Raw genomic sequence first — 19,195 nt, 5'->3', positions numbered from 1 at the left:
GCGTTTCGAAGTAGCGTGGTTACTGTTTCACGTACGTCTTTATTTTATCGTCCAGCTGTTTCGTTACGCGTTTCTAACGTGGAGTTATTAGATTCGTCACGGCATACGCAATGCCAAAGAACTGTTGTGTGCCGCGATGCAAATCCAATGCTGTGAGGAACTCCGACCTTTCTTATCACGAGCTACCGGCAAAGGAACAACTCCGGGATGTCTGGCTGCGGCATATTTCGCGACAAGGCAACAACAAAGGTAGCCAGTGGGTACCGAACTGCAGGGCCGCGTTTGTTCGATTCACTTCAAGGAGGACGACTACAAGGAAGGATTAAAATGTAAGGTGCCGCGGCCAACAGCCGTGCCGACTCAATTTCCGTCGTACCCTGTATACATGCTGCCCGCGGCTTCGAAGAAACGCCGACCAGTAGTACGTGTCGCACCTACCACTGCCATAACTAAAGTAGGCGACTCATTGCAGGAGCTATGTGCAGGATCAGAAAACGAAGCGTCCCACCTCTCTGATGCGGACTTTGGTAAAAATGAAGGCGACGTCAAGCTCTGCGCAACGCCGCCGTATGCGGACGAGGTTGCTGGTCCGGAAAACTGCTTGGCCACAGGATGCAGCTTGCAAAGCGGTGTGAAAGCGCAAGAATGCCAGACGACGTTCAGTTTAGCAAGCTTTATGGCAAATACCAAGAGGAACGCACACCTTCTGCAAATGCATGCTAGCAGACTCAACGAGCGACTACAAAAGCTGCAAAAAAAATGTCACAATGTTCAGGAGAAGCTACAGCAATATGAAGGCGACCAGGCGGTGCAGGCTATAACGAAGATAAGAACAGCAGCAGCGGAGGGCGACAAAACTGCCAAGTTTCTCGTTGAACAAGTTGAAAATTTTTGTAAGGGCAGACCAACATGGCAAGAGAACACAGTTCGAGAATGTGTGCTGTGGAAGGCATCGTCTCGTATAGAGTGCAAACACGTGAGAGCGAGAAAGCTTCTCAGGCTGCCTTGCCGGTCTACGCTGCAGAAATTTGTTGGGTCATCTACAGGAGAGACCGGAATAACCAGCCTCATCTGCGAACGTCTCCAAGTGAAAAGGCGTAGTTTACTCTCAGAAAAAGAGCTTTCTGAACTATTATTGGGAACTTTGTTACTGTACGCCTCCATGTTTGTGGTTTCTCCATTTTTCTGCCACCAAGCTTCCAATCATCTCTTATTTTTCTCTATTGCTGACATGTTTACTGTCCGGAACCCCTGCTATTGCTGAACCCTAGGGCTTCAAGGAGAACAGCTGGGCAGATATTTTTACATTCTAATGAAACATGTTCCTTCATTTCCCTAACTTTAATCCACCAAGCACAGGCTTCTTCATTGGTGTACCTCGCTTTATAAGTGCACGCTCTAAAGCATCCTGATCTTGCTTCGAAAAGTAAAGAACTTCCCTTATAATTATCACAAATTGTTTCTTTCCTGATTTCATTGTTCCTCCTAGGTAGTAACTTGTAGCAGGTTTCTCTTCCATTGCCACCACCCATGAGATTGTCTCAGCCTCTCTGACTTTGCAATTGACGTTCTTTGTGCCATATTGCTTACTACACCGGTTGCATGCTTACTGGTAAGCTTCCCAATTCTTTTCCTCCACTGTGAGTCAACGTTTTTCCTGTATAAGTATCTGAACACTCTCGCAACCCATTTACTTTCTTTCATATTCATCAGTCGTTCTTCAAAATCAATCTTACTCTGAGCTTCCCATGCTTCAAAATTTGTCTAGTCCACATCCCCTTGCAAAGCTTCATTTGTAGTCTTCCAGTGGGCGCCCATTGTGAGGCGTCCCAATGTCATTTGGTTGCCATTGAGTCCTTAAACGGAAACCTATTTTTTAACCTGTGCTCATCATCAACAAAACCATACGTCAACGTTGCGCCATATTTTCAGTTCTGTATCTGAAGCTGGGCTTCCTTCACGACACAGCAGCAACCGAGCATACTTGTTAAGCCACCACATTGATGAAGTCATCGGTGTAAACACACACGAATAGAGTACTTAAGTGACTCTGCGGTACCTGCCTGTGTTCATTTTTTTCGTACTGTCTGCTTCGTTTTCCCTTGCCAAATATCGCGGATGCCAACCTCTCGCGTGCAATCGACGCACAATATCTCGACGCCGTGTCGCACACCGGCGGGCATTGCCTAACCCCAAGCAACCAACTGCATTTTCAAATGTAAGCCCTGGAACCATTACACCCTTCCCAAAACATAGTTCTCTATCACTGGTGGATCTTCCGAGTCTCTAAGGTGCGTTTCTGTAACCGCATGCACACCTGTTAACTGCTGCTGCTCAATCTCTAACCACTTTTCGTTTCTTCTGCCGCCGTGCATATTTATGTAGCCTATTGCACGACGATACTTTTTCTATTATTGACGGTGATGCTAGTCTGAGGTTCCACCTTCTTCATTACTACCTACCCTGGCCTCCTGAGTCCCCGTGGGCCCCCCTTATTCTCCGATGTGCGGCGCCACCACCGGCACGGCGGAGGGAACAAGAACTATCGTAATCACTGACGGAGAGGCGCGTTCGGCAGGCCGCACCTGGTTTCCATTGAGCGGCTGTGCCCTATTGATTGCAGCAGCTTCCCAACGTTTACAAGCCTTTCGCACATTTTGTGGGCAGATAAGTTCTCAGACATTTCTTGCAGAATGGAGGTTGCTTGGCAAGTGTAGCCTGAAAGCCAGCGAAAAAAAGCATCAGCTGCTGACCCCACACATTTCTGTGCATAGGGCCAGCAAGCGCAGACAGTGCGAGACATTTCATGCACAATGAAGTGTGAGCGGTGCAAGCTTGGGCTAGCACACGTTGCCACAGAGAGCAATAGGAGCATGCAGTTTTTTGAATACTTGCAGTTTTTTTTGTACTTCGATGGTGAGCTTGACGAGCAGGCTCGTCGCAGCACCCCACGGCGCCTGCGTTATCTAGCTGCACAGCGCATCGTCTCCAAAAGCGAAACTGACTCTCAAAGTTCCCATAATGGCCTTAGCACTACAGGTGGCATTTTCATTTCTAAAATTGTCATTAAAAAATGAATAGTAAATTTCTGCCTGTGGACAACATAATTAAGGTTCAGCATGTTTGCTTTTCATTTTCCCGAAACTCTGTGTACTTTTTTTTTTCATTTCCACCCCAAAATTAGTTTTTTGATTATTATATTTTTCTTCTGTCGAGCTTGCCGTTCTTTTTTAAATATTTTGTTTGCTTACTTCTTTGGTGCTGAAATGTGTTGTACTGTAGTTCCATTTAACACGCAGAACACCAACATTTTTTAGAATGAACCTTTGCAAGGGCAACATGCCATATGGAGATGTGACTGTACAAGAATTAAGAAAGTGCATTTGATATTCGAGCACCAATAGAATGACTCTTTGTTTGTAAAATTATGTTGCTACAGAGATCCAAGAAATTGAATCCAAAAAATGACAAGGTACTTTATACGAGCCCTCTTGGCCATCACTGAAGTTGCACAGCTCATCCGCTGCACTGGCGTTAGTGTGAACACTGCAAGGACTCTGGCCAGAGCTTCTGCAACTCATCTGTGCACCCCCTCTGCTTCCTTCCCTGCTTGTTTTCACTGCAACCACATGCAAAACGAAAGCAGATAAAAAAAAAGTTGAAGTTCCTTGGGTAGTAGGGTGGAAACCTTGGTGTTGTATAACGTTAGCCTTGCCAGGTTCCTTAGATTGGAGGGCATGTAGCCTCGCAGCTGTGTGCTGGTTGCCATGTCAGCTCTCTGGTAAATTTACTTTCACCGACTTTTTCCAATTAAAACTAAATTTGCAAAAAAAATAAAAATAAATAAGCAAGAAATAAATAATAATAAAAAAAATCGGCTAATCTTTTTTGAGTATAGATCAAAAACACTGAACCCTAACCATAATACATCTTTGATTTGCAGGCTGCATGCCTGGCTGCAAGAAAATGCAAAATTTTGAAATACCCTTCTGTCCTGCAAACTTTCATTTCCATTTTCCTTATTGTTGTATTTCAACTAAACATAAATAATTTCCGCTGTACTTTCTCTGGCTTCATTGTGTGTGTCTTTTTATATATGGTTGCAGTTGGGTAACAAAAAGGCAATTGTTCTTGCTGATTGCATAGCGAGAGGCCATTAGGTAGCATCTGAAACTTTATTGGCCAGTTGTCTGCTTCTAAGCTCTGATACTATGTGACAGCTGTGGTTGATAGGATGTTTCAGATCTACCACCATGGCTGTGAGGGACATTGGCTAACACTCCCAAAGCTAATCTTGTACTCATACACAAATGCCCAAGGAAGTTGATGGAAGTATAGCTACCATTGTTGCTTAATAGATAAAGCACCTAAAGTGTAAGGCTAACGATGTGGGTTCAGCTGCTGCCTGCAGCACATTGTCTATTCATTCACTTTCATTTCCCTTTTCTTTATTACTCCTAAGTTTCAGTTAAGTAAGACAGTCAATTTCTCCTATGCTTTCTTTGGCTTTGTTTATCTTCTTCATATAGTTGTAACTAACAAAATAATTGAGCCCCTGTGACCCCTAATTTTCTCACTCATTGGTGGGTTAATGCTGCATTAGGCAAAGACCCTAAGAGAAACTTTGTTTGGGCTTGTTTGTTGACATTTGATACTCACTTTATAAATGTGTGTGTGTGTGTCAACTTTATGTGCCTCTATATCCTCATCCTATAGCACCTTTTTAAGGTGAGTATCAAATCGGTGAAAGACCACTTGTTTGTAATCTGACATTTAATGGCTGCACCGCAAGGTGCTTGCAACACCATTGTGCATTATCATTCATTCCTCAAAAGTTCGGAATCTGGATTTTTATACATGTGCTTTGCATTTGTTTAGAAATGATGCGTTGCTATTGATAGCACTGTATATTTTCGTTGTAATGATTCTGAGCCAAAATAGTTGTGTGTTGTTCTATGTCAATGAATTGTACAAAATTTTTATTTCTTACAGAAAAGGATTCTGGGCCAGTGGCCTCCATTCCAGGAGGGAACCCCAGAGCACTAACTCCAAAACGAAGCTCTTCCTATGGGTTGCCATCTCCATTGGCATGTGGTTCTCCCCCAGTCATGTCTGGTGCTCCTTCTGGTCTTCTTATAGAAACCAGAAAAGTGAGTCAAGTTTTTTTTTTAACCCTTTAGCTCAGAGTCCACCTTTTTGCTTCCTGCCCAACCCCCCACTCCTTGTCCTACCCTCTACATATTCAAGCCCTCTTATGCATGACGTTACATAATATTATTCCTCTCTTCCAAGTACCTAGCTGTGCCAGTGCACTTCTGAATTAACAACTAAAAAGCACTGTAAAAGCTTCAATAAAAAAAAAGAAAAAAAAATTTGGCAATTGCAGGGCAGCACTTCTCCTTGTTAGCTGGCATGAGGAATTCTGGAAGACCTTTGTTTTATGCAGGAGGCTTTCACCACCTGAGTCCTTTCCTTAATTTTGGGGCACATGTTAGCTGTGAAGGCGGGTGAAAGGGTATGTGAGGCATGCATGCTGTGTGCTGCTCGGGTGTGGCTCCTCAGAGATGATGGCTTTTATACTGAGTGTTGCACACTGCGTCTGCCCAGGCACTGGACTTGGGCAGCCTCAGCTCACAGCATAGCCATCGCCTGGACCATGCGACCAAGATGGACTCCTCCCTGTCCTCCTTAGACTACCTCTCTAGCAAGCACTTGGCTGGACCTCCGTGAGCTTTCATTTCCCTTTCCTCTGGTGTGGCAAGGGCTTTCCACGTGCTACCTTGCATCTTGGCATTTGGTGATTTGCATGGGTACAGATGGGCCGTTAGGTGGGCTCCTGCTATTTATTTAGATCTTGTGTATGACAGGTGCATGCAATGTAGATCTGCACTGGAAATGTTCTGATGATAGGCCAGTGTTAGTGAGTTCTCGGCAAATAAACTTGCTCTTGTCAGATTTCTGTGTCACGCACAAACTGATTTTCATTTATGGTTGCTTTCTGTTTTACTATTCTTCAGACTGCAAAAACCTATAGCTTGGATCATCATTTGAATAAAAGAGTAACATTGGTCCACTTAGAATAACAGCACCAGAAAAGAAACAGGATTTTAGAGGGTAAATTTGACTAGCTTCTTGGATGGGGATTGTGGGTCCTCTTTATATCATCCGTGGGGAGTATTTGCATTATTTGGTGCCCAAGGAAATTTAGTAAAATTAATATTATGCTTTAGTGCTCTTGCAGGCTGTTCTGTTGTTGCCAAAAAAATAGAGCTTAGCTTTTATTTCTCTTTAAAATATATCACTTCTATTTTCTATCTAGGAATAAAAACAGTACGACTTTTTTCTTTTTCGCAACTGGTGCAATCAAAGCAATTGGTTCGCATTTGCCCCATTTGCAGAAGTTCCACATTTGAAGCCATGGGTAGGACCAAGATTAAAGCTTTCCTGTTTCTGTATCAAACTTAACGGTTTGCCTTTAATCAGCTAGATAGCAAACTGTTCGGTTTGTCATATTGTTCTTATATAAGGCAGTGATGACAGTAATTTCAAACAAGAACAGGCAGTGTAGTGAGTTGTGTAAAAATAGCTGCATAGTATAGTTCATTTCATTTAATCATAAAACTACTATTTTTCATAGTGAAACAGCAGTTGACTACACTTATTTGAAAATGAGTGAATCCTGTGATTAGTCAACTCCATTTTGTACTGTTGTTATGAAAGCAATACTCAATGCTGTAAATGGCATTTATTTATTTTTTGCAAGTTCAACTTCCTGTTTCATTTCATGCTTAAATTTCAGTGGATATAAATAACACTAAAATATAATCAATTAATTAATTTAATTATTTTTACTGCCATGAGCATCGTGTGACATTCTTGTTCCTTGCGCAGCACTACCGGTTCACCTCCTGAGACCACTGGGGACGAAATTCAAAATAAATCCGAAAAAAATAGAAAAACAATAGTACAGTACAAAATTTACAGGTTTCATTATAGATATTATATTAGAACATAAATTTAGTTACAAACTGAGTTACTGAAGTGTCTGGAATAATTAGAATTGATTAGAAATCACTGAGACGATCAAAGACGAAATTCAAAATAAATCAGAAAAAAAAGGAAAAAATAAGTACAGTATAAAGTTCATGGATTTCGTTATAGATATGATGTCAGAGCACAAGCTTAGTTACAAGTTCAGTTACTGAATTGTCTGGAATAAGTAGAATTAATTATAAATCACTGATTACCGCACACGAAAGCACAGAATTGTGTACTTTAGAGACCCACCACGTGGGGAGCACGACTTTTGCGGAATTCCTGGAAACCCGGAATTAGAAAGGGGAAGTAATGATGTCACACACTAGAAGGTGGCATGATATTTAAATGGCTAATTAATGGAAAACAGTTGCCTCAGAGTTCGGTTCGTGCGTTGCGTTTGCCTAAAGTTAACCTAAAGAACACCAATGGTGAGGTGCGAGTGCCACTAAGAGACATCTAAGCCAAAGATTAGGGTCGCCTATCATTTTTAAAGAAATTTTATTTGTATATTTTTGAGTACCCGAAGGGCGGCCCGTTAGGGCATTAATAGGAGGAGGGGATCCTAAAAGAATGAGTGCAAGTACAATGTGCACAATATGAATAAATAGGAAGAGATAAGTTACAATAAATAGAAATGGCCTAAAAATTGAAAAAAAAAAAAGAATAGAGAAGAAAAAGAAATGGTGTAGGATATTTAAAAAAAAAAAGCTGGATTTGATACAATATCTCGTAGTGGTTCTCACACCACGGTAACCACGAGTCCGCATCAGAATACAGGGTTAAAAGTGTAATAATAATAATAATAATAATAATAATAATAATAATAATGACGATGATGATGATGATGATGATGATGATGATAATAATAATAATAATAAAGGAACAACAAAAAAATATATATATGAGGCAGAACAGAATAGTAAAGCAAGAATGTATGCTGCACTAAGCATACGAAAACACTTTTAAGGTAATGGAGGTAGGTCATGACACATTGATAGTTTGATACATTCTAAGAAATTTAGTAGCGCTGCTTGAAAGGACGATTCCGTAAGCGAGACAATGGTTGAAGGTAAAAAGCCCAGGTGTAGGATACAGGTGAGCCAGCTGCTCTGATAACAGTGTTCTCTTTTTAATGCTGCGAGGGGGCAGTTTCACCACTTGTTGTACAGGTGGCAACACTCAGCGTTACTCTGCACATGCTGCTAGATACGGCATATTTCTTTCTCTGCTGTGTCACCAACTGCAGTTACTGTGTCTACTCTGTCTGTTGTCTGCTTCAGCTCCCACTAAAGGTGCTTGCACTGTATGTTGCTTGTCGCATATCAGTATGCATAAATCTTTCTCATCTGCTTCAGCTCTTGCTGCAGCCGCTCATGTGTTGACTTTCACTTGCCCCGATCATCCTGGATAAATGTTCTTGCTCGACAACTTCTAAATATATTTGAATGGTTTTACACTGTAGGCTGGTTGCATTTCCATCTGCGTGAGCTATTCACATGTTGCTCTACGTCCACCCCACAGCCTGTTCACGCTATTAGTAGCAAACAAACCATTGGGGATATCTAGTCTTTTGTTAGATTTTCCACATGTTCATGGCACAATGATTGTTTGAATAAAGAATGGAGGGTTAATGTTACAAGGAACAGCAGTTAAAAGAGCAAAGAACCGAGACTACAAGAGTGCTATGACTGGTAACTAAACCTTCATCTACATGCTATTTTGCAGCTATTGTTGTTAGGAACATAGGAAGGAACATTCGTGCTTGACTCACTCAACAACCCTTGAATCATAGGTGCATGAAGAGGAAATTTTTCATTTCTTTTGTCATACCTGCTATCGGAGAACAAACTGTTCATGACCTCACTAATCCATCATTGAAGGAGCTTAACAGCCTAAAACTACTATACTATTACATGCACCAACATGCACCAGTCAAACCATGACTAAAACAATACAGTGTACCACTACAGCTGCGTAGCATGACAACCGCTCCAGACAAGTTGTTATCAAATGGAAGCAATCAATGTAAGTTACCAACATTTGTCAAACAACCGAGCAAGGCGCAGTTTGTTTTTGCAATCAAACTGGTACACACTCCGGACAAGTTATCAAATTGAAGCAATCAATGTAAGTTAGCAACGTTTGTCAAACAACTGAGCAAGGCACAGTTTGTATTTGCAATCAGACTGACACAGAGCTTCATTCTTGTCATCTGCTTATTGCCTGCTATGTGACCCCCTTTGGCCGCGTAAGAGCTTCTTCTGAGGCTGTCATTTTAATATCAAATTTCGATGCCACATGACATGCTGTATTGTGCTAGCAGCCTGGAGAAGAGGAGGGGAGAAGCTGTAGTTAAGGCCTGTTGTGGAGAGGGTGGGCGAGCACCTGAGGCAGAGAGCATGGCAGCATCCATAGAGTTTCTAAATACCCTAGAGAGGAATGTGACGCTAGTGTCTACGGGGGCTCTCCTGAGCGTTGCCTCAGCCTACACGGGAATGATAAGTACAGGCTTCGGATTGACTTAAATCTTTAGACAAGCGGCGTTCGCTTGCGGCGCATTCAACGAAGTTATACTAAAACATTTTCGCATAAAATCCAATTTTATTTCTGCGGTATCTTAAATAATGCACTACACATTACATAAGTTTTGTATGACTTTGAGATCGAAGCACGGTTTGCCACCAGGGCACACCAGGGTATGCATTCTTCTGCAGTTCTGTTCCCCATTTAGCGCCAGAGAATAATTATTTATTTATTTTTACAATAGCAATAACAACCGTGCATGTACTTATATAAAGATACTCATCAAGTATTTATGGAAATAAAAATTTTGCGTTGTGAGAAAGTGCTGCACCTCTGAGAGGAATGCTAGAAGTGCTGTCTACTATGACGCCTGCTCGCTGCGAACGCGAGGCTTTTCTTGCATGTAATAAAGCACGTAACACTACAGTGCCAACCTAACGCACTTAACAAACCAAGGTCAAAACGGTCAAAATACATTCTTTCAATGTTTACGATCCCATCGCTTTCTTGTGAGGGCTTCGACACCACACCTAGACACAAATATCGGCCCAGCGCGCTATCGCCACTTTAAGCAACAGAACAAAGGCACCGAGCTTTGCATCGCACCGTCCCACTGCGGGTTAGGGCAATTGCGCTTGGAGCGAAACCAAAACTGTCAAAAAATACCTGTAGACTAGTTAACCAGTCAACAGAATACCAATTCACGCCTGTACTTCCCATCATTCCCATGATAGTTGAATGATTGCAGTGCCATAAAACTCTATGGCAGCATCATTAAGGGAACCGAGCAAACACATCAGCGAGTGCTAGAGTCGGCTCTCTTGTATATGTTACCCCATCATAATGAGTTCTGTATGGCAATAGATAAAATTGGAGGCAAATTTTTATAAGTGTAGGCACAGGCAAATGTTGGATTTGCTTTATGAATGTGATCTGCATGGGTTGAGATGTGAGGAGTGAGAAGAACATGGGCTCAAATGAACGGAATGTTTTATGATAAATGATGTGGTACAACAACAACTGGATAAATTTCCTATAAATTGATAGCAAGGGTATAAAGACGAGATGAATGATGCAGCATTATTTTGAGTGAATAAGACAGATTAGTGTATTGATATGGGTGCCAAATTATGGTTGCATATTCTAAAGAGGGCCTGGTAAGAGAATTGTATGAGCAATGTCTGGTATCTTCGTTTACAAGGTCTAAATGGTGTTTCAGATAACCAAGCTTTTTATACAGTGAACTCGCACTTGAGTTAAATTCAAGGGACCCAAGGAAATAGTCCACTTAACTGAAAGTTCACTAAACTGAATATTTACTAGAATATGGAACAGCATAGGGCACAGCAGACATTAAGTCAAAACTGGGAAATGCAATTTATGGAGTTATGTACAACAATATATACGAAGTACGTAACAGTTATGTTGCTGCCTATCTCATTTTGAAAAAAGAAAAAAAAAATTAATTTTTTTTGCACTGGTGCTTTTAAAGTGCAGGAAGTATAACAAAGCTGTCCAGAGAGTTTATGTTTTTGTGCACCTATTCTGGCACAGCTTGTTGCTGAGACATGTAGTCTCGCAACTTTCCAAGGCATCCTGCAGCCTCGGCTAGAGTTACAGTATTTGAGATTGCCTTTGCCATTGCATCTTCCTCATCGCACCCTTCTTCCGCAGAACGAACACTGGAAACAATTTCCAGCTCTGATAATTCAGCACAGGCAATGAGCTTACTGTCACTGCCCATAGTCTCCAAACAAAGTGTTGCTGTCAACATACAGCTGGTGACATATCTTCGTCCACATCCTGGGGTCGATCACCTCATCGCGCTGTTCCTCTTACGTTCGCTTTAACCGCACAAGGGCAAGGGCGGGATTTATACCAGCAGTTTCTAATTGTAGCTGGTGTTACTCTCCACTAAGACCCTCAAGTTCGTTCAACTTTATTTGCTATTCAGAAATTTATTTAACTGAACGATTTTTGCATAGAATGCGTAGGAAAACTGCCAGGGATATTCTCTAAAAGTTAATTTGCCTGAAGTATTCGTTAAACCAACGTTTGTGCAAGTGAGAGTTTACTGTATACTTTAGTGGTAATGTATTCAATATGAATATTCCAGCTTTAAATTGAAGGTAAGCAGAGCACCCAGGTATTTAATTGAAAATGCTGAATGAACAGTTCTAATACCGCATACTTTATACCGGTTAGTGGTAGAGCAAGCTACATAAGAGAATTTTATGTATTTAGTCTTTGCTTTGTTAATTTCCATTTGCTATGTGTCAAGCCGTTGAGTTATTTTTTGTAAAGTTGACTGCATTGCAGTGATGTTAACAGGACAGCTTATTTCATTGTACACAACACAGTCATCTGAATAGATATGTACGAGGATGATCAGAAAGTGTTTGGCCTTATTTTCTTTTAGCCAAATTAGGGCTGTGATTGCGAAAATATATCCGTTCCCAGCAATACACCTTTCTTGGACGGGCCCGGCCTTATCTGCCGGTAGCTCCACGGCACGGCGCTGCTGTTAGTTATTGAAGATGGCAGTTGTGCTTCACACATCCGTGGCATGCAAGAAACGAAGTGTGATTCATTTTCTATGGAGCAAGGGGACGTACGCCCATTGAAGTCCTCAGGGAAATGCAGCCCACATATGGGGAAAGGTGTCTCGCTTTGAGAAGTGTGAGTTCTCAAAAGGCCCTGAAGTCCGATGGTGGTTCCACAGTCAGCCAGATGAATTCTACCAAAGGGCATCTCAAATTTAGTGCTGCGATGGGACAAATGTCTGAACCGGTGTGGGGACTACGTGGAAAAATAGTGCAAGGTGGTACATAGAATACTATGTATATTTGTAATTACCTGTGTGTATGTTATTTTGACTAATAAAATACAGGGGCAAAAACTTTCTGATTAGCCCTCGTACTTGTGAAGTAACATTAGTTGCGATATCATTGACCTAAATTAAGAATAGTAGTGAACAGTGTATGGATCCTTGAGGAACTTCCGAAGGGATCTGATTGCGGTTGGAAGAGTAGTTGTTTAAATTGATTACTTGAACATGTTATAGTCAAAGAGTAGGTTATTAAATTATGAAGGGATGACACTGAGGGTTGCACACTTGGAAATTTTCATGTTGTTGATTGTTTTCTGGACCACTTTTTATGCAAGTGCTTGGCCTTTGTTAAAGTTTGACCTAAATACAAAGCAAACCTAAGTCAGTTGCAGTATGACATCAAACAGGGTTTTTACGCCTTCTTGAAGTCCTTGAAAACCTGTGAAGTGGGTAAAAGAGATTCAAGGGCCCTTAGAACTCCTCGAAAATAAATGTGCTCCTTGGATTTCTTGAAAACTGGGGTTGGGGCGACTTTTGAACATTCAGTGTAACAAACTCCACATGGAGGTGAGAATCCTAGATATATTCTATTGATAGTGTCGTTGAACATTTGCAATGTGGCATTTCCAATCACCAGCGACAGGCCTGTTTAAATCACCATTGCCATCGTGTAACTAGACAAAGCCAGATCAAGCAACCAAGCCATGCCATTATTTTGTTGTTTTGCTAGTGGTTCACACTGCAGCCATCATGGCTTCATTTTTTAGCCCTTGGCTCTAGAAATGCCTGGCAGAAAGTAAGCATCAGCCATTCGGCATTAACATTATGAATATATTTGGCTGTAGTTGGACAGTACTAACCATCATGCCAGAAGGCATTTCACATCATTACAATGGGAAAGTCAACTTATAAAAGCAACCTGCAGAGCTTGAAGCACGTGTCCAACTCAGCAGTGCAGCTAAGAAGGAGATTTACTATATTTCAGTGTACTTGTACGAATAAGTTTGCTTTCCACTCCTTGAATTTTGGCCTTTGGCAACCTTAACATCCTTGAATTCTCCTTGAAGTCAAATGTTCTGTACGAACCCTTCTCAAGGTGCACACAAAGCAATTAAACGCACATGACTAGATAAGCTCATCAAGAGCCTCAGAACAGCTGCCATTCAGAAGACACGTTTTGTCTTTTCACAATCTCAGGAGTGGTTCCAGTGGCGCTGGACACAAGGGTGCTTCAGGAAATGGTGAAGAATGCCCCCGGGGCTTCCAGCCGTACCGCGGTTCGGCCGAGGAGCTACGGCATCCCAACCTGGGTACACTGCATCCCATGTCACCCTTTGATGCTGGCGCCTACCCGTACCACCCAACACCATTCCTTCCACCACATCTTGCACATCCAGCTTACAGGTGAGCTAGTGCCTAAGCAGAGAACTAGGAGGTCATCACCAGTTTCTGCTGTGACAATGACATGGTAACTGTGGTACCATTTGGCTATCTGTGAACAGGTTGGAAGACCCACTATATCAGTACAATCTGTTGCGGCCTGGACCACCAATGGTATCAGCCCCGGCCATCCCTCCCTTCTATCGGTATCCTATGCAACAGCAAGCACCTCCACAGCAGCCCCCAGCCCAGCAACAGCAACCACAGCAGCGGCAGCAGACTACGCCGCCATCTCTACCTCCACGAACGGATGAGCCCAAGGAGGAACAGTCGCGACTTTTGCTCCTTTCATCGGCTAAGAGAGCTTCCGAGTCCTCATCGCCATCTCTTGGTTAGTGTTTTTCCTTCTGCTGTTTACACCATCTGATGTATTTAAAGTGGTGTGCTCTCTTGTGTTTGTGTGGTGAAATCTGAATGAAATGGTCATGGTTGACATGCATCCTGGGATGACACAAATTTTTAAATATCCTATTTATTCGATTATAAGCAGTCACAATTATAAGGCAAGGGTGCAGTTGGGGGACCCAACAAAAAGGACTTAGGTATGCATACTAATATAAGGCGATATAGAGTAGCCGACAGATTATTCAGACTCAATGGGTTTGCCTGAAATACTGAATTATTGGGAGCCCCCGAAATAATGGATGGGGACTATATACAAATTTTGCCTTGAGGTGTGACTTCATGGCAACGCAAATTTCACCTTTTCTTATGGCAGCACGAACCACGCTACTGTGAAGCCATACTCAGGGTTCGTGCGGGTCCCTGAAACCGTTGAAAACCCTTGAATTTGAAAAGATCGTTTTCAAGGCCTTGAAAGTCCTGGAATTTTCGGACATCCTTGAAAATCCTTGAATTTCCTAAATTTTTATTTTTAATAAACTTCGAGTGATTGCATTCGAGAAATTTCAACCCTCCTGAATTCCCGCTGCGATTTTGTTAAAAAAAAAGGGAATTCTCAGGCATTTTGAATTGTCTGGTAAAACTCGGGGAAAACTCGTGGAATTTGTGCTTCAATCAGGGAAAATTGGCTGTCATTTGATTGAAAGGAAACGAAAGTCGCCACCTACTGCTGGCTTGAGTAAAAGAGAGGACTCGTTACGAATTGTCTTGGACGCCGTGTCGTTGGTTGGAGGAGTTGCCTGTGTACAGTCAACAACCGATTTTCCGGACGCCCGATTGTTGTGAAATGCCTGATAGCCCGGACGGCTTTGAGGCTCCACCACGCGTCCCATAGAGTCGATGTATAAGAACGTCTGTAATTTCGGATGCAAGAACCCTTCACTGTCCAATGTTCCGGAGTTTTTGCCTACTGCAGGTCCCAAATGGCATTAATCAAAGCCAGCACCGCCGTTTTGATTATCTCGCCGCCTCGAATTAACCAGCGCTCTCGGACGTCGATCCGCTGGCAGCCGTAGCTACCACCGCGGCAACACTAGGCTTCGCTGCTTCGATGTTCGCTATTAAGGTTCTTGCCGTTCTGTGCCGTGTTTTTCATTGAAAGAATTCGCTGCTGCCAGTAATCGCACCAACTCCGCATCTGTAATCCTCGTGTATAGCTTCGAATGCTGGTTCCTGAAAGGTAGCTGCGCCTCAGCACAGCGATGTTACGCGGTGAAGCTTAACGAGCGTGGGAAGGGACAATTGTCACGGGACGCAGTACGTATTCCATAATTATACACGCATGTATAATTATGGCCCTGCATGTGGTCCTTGAAAATCCACACACAGGACCTTGAAAGTCCTTAAAAACCCTTGAATTTTTGTCATATACACGAGCAGGAACCCTGCATACTAAAAGGCAACATTTCCGCTACCATGAAGTTGAAATTTGTATATAATCCCACCCTACCTTTACTGTTAAAATTTTCTAATTGTCCGTGCAGGTTATACGCTCAAAAATATTGTACTGTCTCACCTGCCAGGGCTTATTAGTGGCTACAGTATGCAGTGCCGTCTAAAATCTGTATTGCCGGAAATGTGGTGCTGATGCCGCCATATTGAAATAGTAACTGAATTTATCAGCCTCGCATGTAAGGTAGGGGGTGATTTCAAAGGCTAAGAATTCTGTCAAATAACCTCGCCTTATGCTTGAATACATACAGTAATATTCTAAGAGGCTGAGGTTGTGTGGCTGCCCATGTTTATGTGACAGCAGTGCTGACCAATAAATTAGTGTTCTGTGGTGAGCATGATAGCCAATCTTCTTAGTCGCTTGAAGAATGTTTCTGCCTTGCAGGCATGGCTCACATGTGTTAGCTTATGACATCAGAACTAGCCCTGATTGTTCTCTCGGTGACTACCCTGTGGGACTGTTCCTTACTTATTAGTTCTGAATTGATGAATACTTTCACAGAGTAGGCAGGCTCTTCATGAGCCTTCTATGTGTTGTGCACTGGACCTCTGCTTCCATGACTTGCCATGCTCGGCGAAGTGCTACCTCATCAGCCTAGCTAAACAGCCATGTGTAATCAGTTGTTTTTGTGAAGGGCTTGGCCTGTAAGATGTGATCATTGTGCTTCAGGGCATGCTATTGTTTACCCACTAAATCTGCATTCATTGGGCTCTAACTCTGGCAGCTTTTGGGCTGTGTCTCTCTGTGCCAAGAAACCTAAGCCAGGATAATGTAGCACATCTATTCCAATTTTTTCATTTCCATGTTTTGTCAGTGGTCCGAGCGGCACTCCACCTACGTATCACAATGATTGGCTGATCAAAAGTGGTGGATGATGTAAAAGGAATAGAATAGAGTGAAAAGAATCGCTTCGTTATACCGGTTCTATTTTTAGAGCGCAGCTCTTAGGCGCCCGTTCCTGCAGTGAATATTGGCGGCCTACCTCGTAACAGAGTGAATGAGCACAGCAAAAGATAAGAGCAAACACGGAGCACAACGGGGGATGAAAGAAGCAGTGAGAGTGAAGAGAGTGCGAAGAGGAGGGTGTGACGAAAGCGCGAGAAGAAAAGCATAGTGCCGCGCGAGGGGCTTTGCGGCGACGATGGCTACGAGATAGCGCCAGAGTAATGCCCGTCGTCTGTATGGAAACAAAGCACTGCATGAGCAGAGGTTGTCTGCAGCGGCTGCTGTGAATTGTGCCCACGCATCACCCACACACTTCTTCTCGGAATATGTCGTTTAGCGAGGCAGTTGTACCCCACTTCACTCCATTCGCATCATGCCGCATGAGACAGATTGTCCGCACCAGCCAATATATCGTGAAATTAAACCATGTATACAGCTGCGCTTAAATTTTGCATTCAATGAGATTTGTGTTTCTTGTACACTGCGGAATGCAGATCACTATTGCATCCTCTACTAACTTTACTGGAAGGGTGTGCCATGTAGTTTCCCATCTCCACCCATTTCAGATGGGTCTTGCATGACATCTTGTTACAAAAAATTATAAAGGAGGGAAACTTGCAAACAAGCATGTTGGATTTCACATGCTCTGACTCCATTTTTTAGGAGCAGCATCATCTCAGCCAGGATTTCGAACGCTGAATGACATTCGCCACTGAAGCATTCTCTGCCATAGGCAGAATTCATCACGAGTAACCTTGCTGTGAGCTAGGGCGCTTCCATAAAAGAGCAAGCACATAGCACAGCCAGAGAATGCATAGGAAGCATTGGAGGAATTTGACTTGTGAATGTTGGTGTAAATTTTACAAGCAGGTTTACATTTACAAATTTACATGCTATGGATATTCTTCAGTGTTCAATCAGCTTTGGCACTGCGAACCTATATCAGATGCACAGACATCTTTACATGAACATATTGAAGAGAAATAAACAATAAGCAATTTCATTTTTTGTCAAGTGCAGCTCTTAAGCGCCCATTCCTGTGTTGAGTGTTGCTGTGCCTTAGCAGCGTTATACCTCATAACCGAGGAAACGACCACAGGCGAAAGATGAAAGCGAATGCGGAGCGCAGCGGTAGACGAAAGAAGACTGTGTGAGGAAGAAAGTGGAGGAGGAGCGGAGGGCAAACAGCTTGTGCATGTGTTGAGTTGCTGGCGGCCACGGCATCCACCGCCACGTGGGTGATCTCATCTGCGCTTCCAAGGGAAGTGGGGGTCATGGTTGCGTGAGGTGGGGAGAGCTACACTCGTCCGCGGCGTCCACTGCTGAGGTCATTCTGCGGTACCAGCATGTGTGACGTGTATCACTGCTCCTGCAAGGGGCAATGGCAAGCAGCTCGATTTGATGCTCCCTTGGGTGTTTTGCCGCTGACACTGGTAGCACGATTTCCCCTTGACGAAGGGCTGCTCTCGTCGTTCGTGTCATGAAAATGCGAGAAGAAAAGCATAGTGCCACGCAAAACGGGCTGTGCGGCGATGATAGCTTCGATATGGCGCCAGAGTAGCGCGCATTGTCTGTAAGGAAACAAAGCACGCTACTCACAGCCTTCTCTTCCTAGTATAAACCGTGTAACTATATAATTATAATAGACAAAATATGGACACACAAAATGAAAACACGTACTGTATTTACTTGCTTAATGATCGTACTCTCGTAATAATCGCACCGCTGAATTTTGTTGTCAAAATGTGCCCCGAAATTGCCGCAGCTATATGTCTGGTCTAGCTAATGGTGATCGCGCTTACCATCTGTCGAATGCTGTCGAATGCTATGCAAACTACTCTTCAAAACATACCAAGTGGTCTGCACGCACCAAACATTCTTAAGCAGATGCCCCATTTTATTCCTTCTTTAACTTTTCACACTTGCATGAAAAAAAAAAAAAAGAAAGCTACAGTCAAACTTGCCTTGGCTTTATTATTTGTAGGCTTTATAATGGTTGTGGTCAAGAACAACAAAAAAGACTCCTTTCGATTCGCAACAAATTGCGAGCAGCAACGATAGTAGCCACGTTTACACTGATACGTTAGAAGCTTACCCTATTCATACGCCGGCGGTTGTAACATAGCTAAGATATTCACCCACCCTTAGCGGAAATGTGCTGTATTAGGGTAGTAGTAGTGAAGACAAATGCCGCAGTTTCCGCAGCATACCCGCCATGTGTTTCTATGTCACTGGCAGCTAAGCACGTCCATCTCTGTTTCTGTCCCCTCAAATTGGACATGGCTATGTTATTGTCACAGACTTGCTGATATTAACAATATTATTCATTACTGATGTGGAAGAAACTGTTTCAATGCGCATAATGTGCTCACGAAAAGAAAGAAAAAATCCCGTTTGGCTTGCTCCGCAGCAAATGCGGGATCAAAAAAATGTTTCTTTTCCTAGGAAATTTAATCTGCGTAATGATCGCACCCTTGAATTTGAGGCAATTTTTTTGACAAAGAAGTATGATCATTATGCGAGTAGATACGGTATAGAGCTGTGCTCAAATTTCGCATTAGAGA

The 19,195-nt window shown here is 42.8% G+C and overlaps 1 protein-coding gene across 1 annotated transcript in view; it reads left to right on the top strand.

Annotated features, from left to right (window-relative positions):
* LOC126543877 (uncharacterized) overlaps window positions 1–19,195 on the top strand; it is a 204,754-nt gene that overhangs the window by 102,910 nt on the left and 82,649 nt on the right. The window contains exons 4-7 of the mRNA XM_050191008.3: window positions 4,993–5,150; window positions 5,608–5,726; window positions 13,589–13,795; window positions 13,894–14,162. Of these exons, the coding sequence (XP_050046965.1) occupies window positions 4,993–5,150; window positions 5,608–5,726; window positions 13,589–13,795; window positions 13,894–14,162 (753 nt within the window). The remainder of the gene's footprint in view (window positions 1–4,992; window positions 5,151–5,607; window positions 5,727–13,588; window positions 13,796–13,893; window positions 14,163–19,195) is intronic.

The sequence above is a fragment of the Dermacentor andersoni genome, chromosome 1 (assembly GCF_023375885.2).
Source record: "Dermacentor andersoni chromosome 1, qqDerAnde1_hic_scaffold, whole genome shotgun sequence".
Lineage (NCBI taxonomy): Eukaryota > Metazoa > Arthropoda > Arachnida > Ixodida > Ixodidae > Dermacentor > Dermacentor andersoni.
This window is presented reverse-complemented; position numbering and strand designations above follow the sequence as displayed.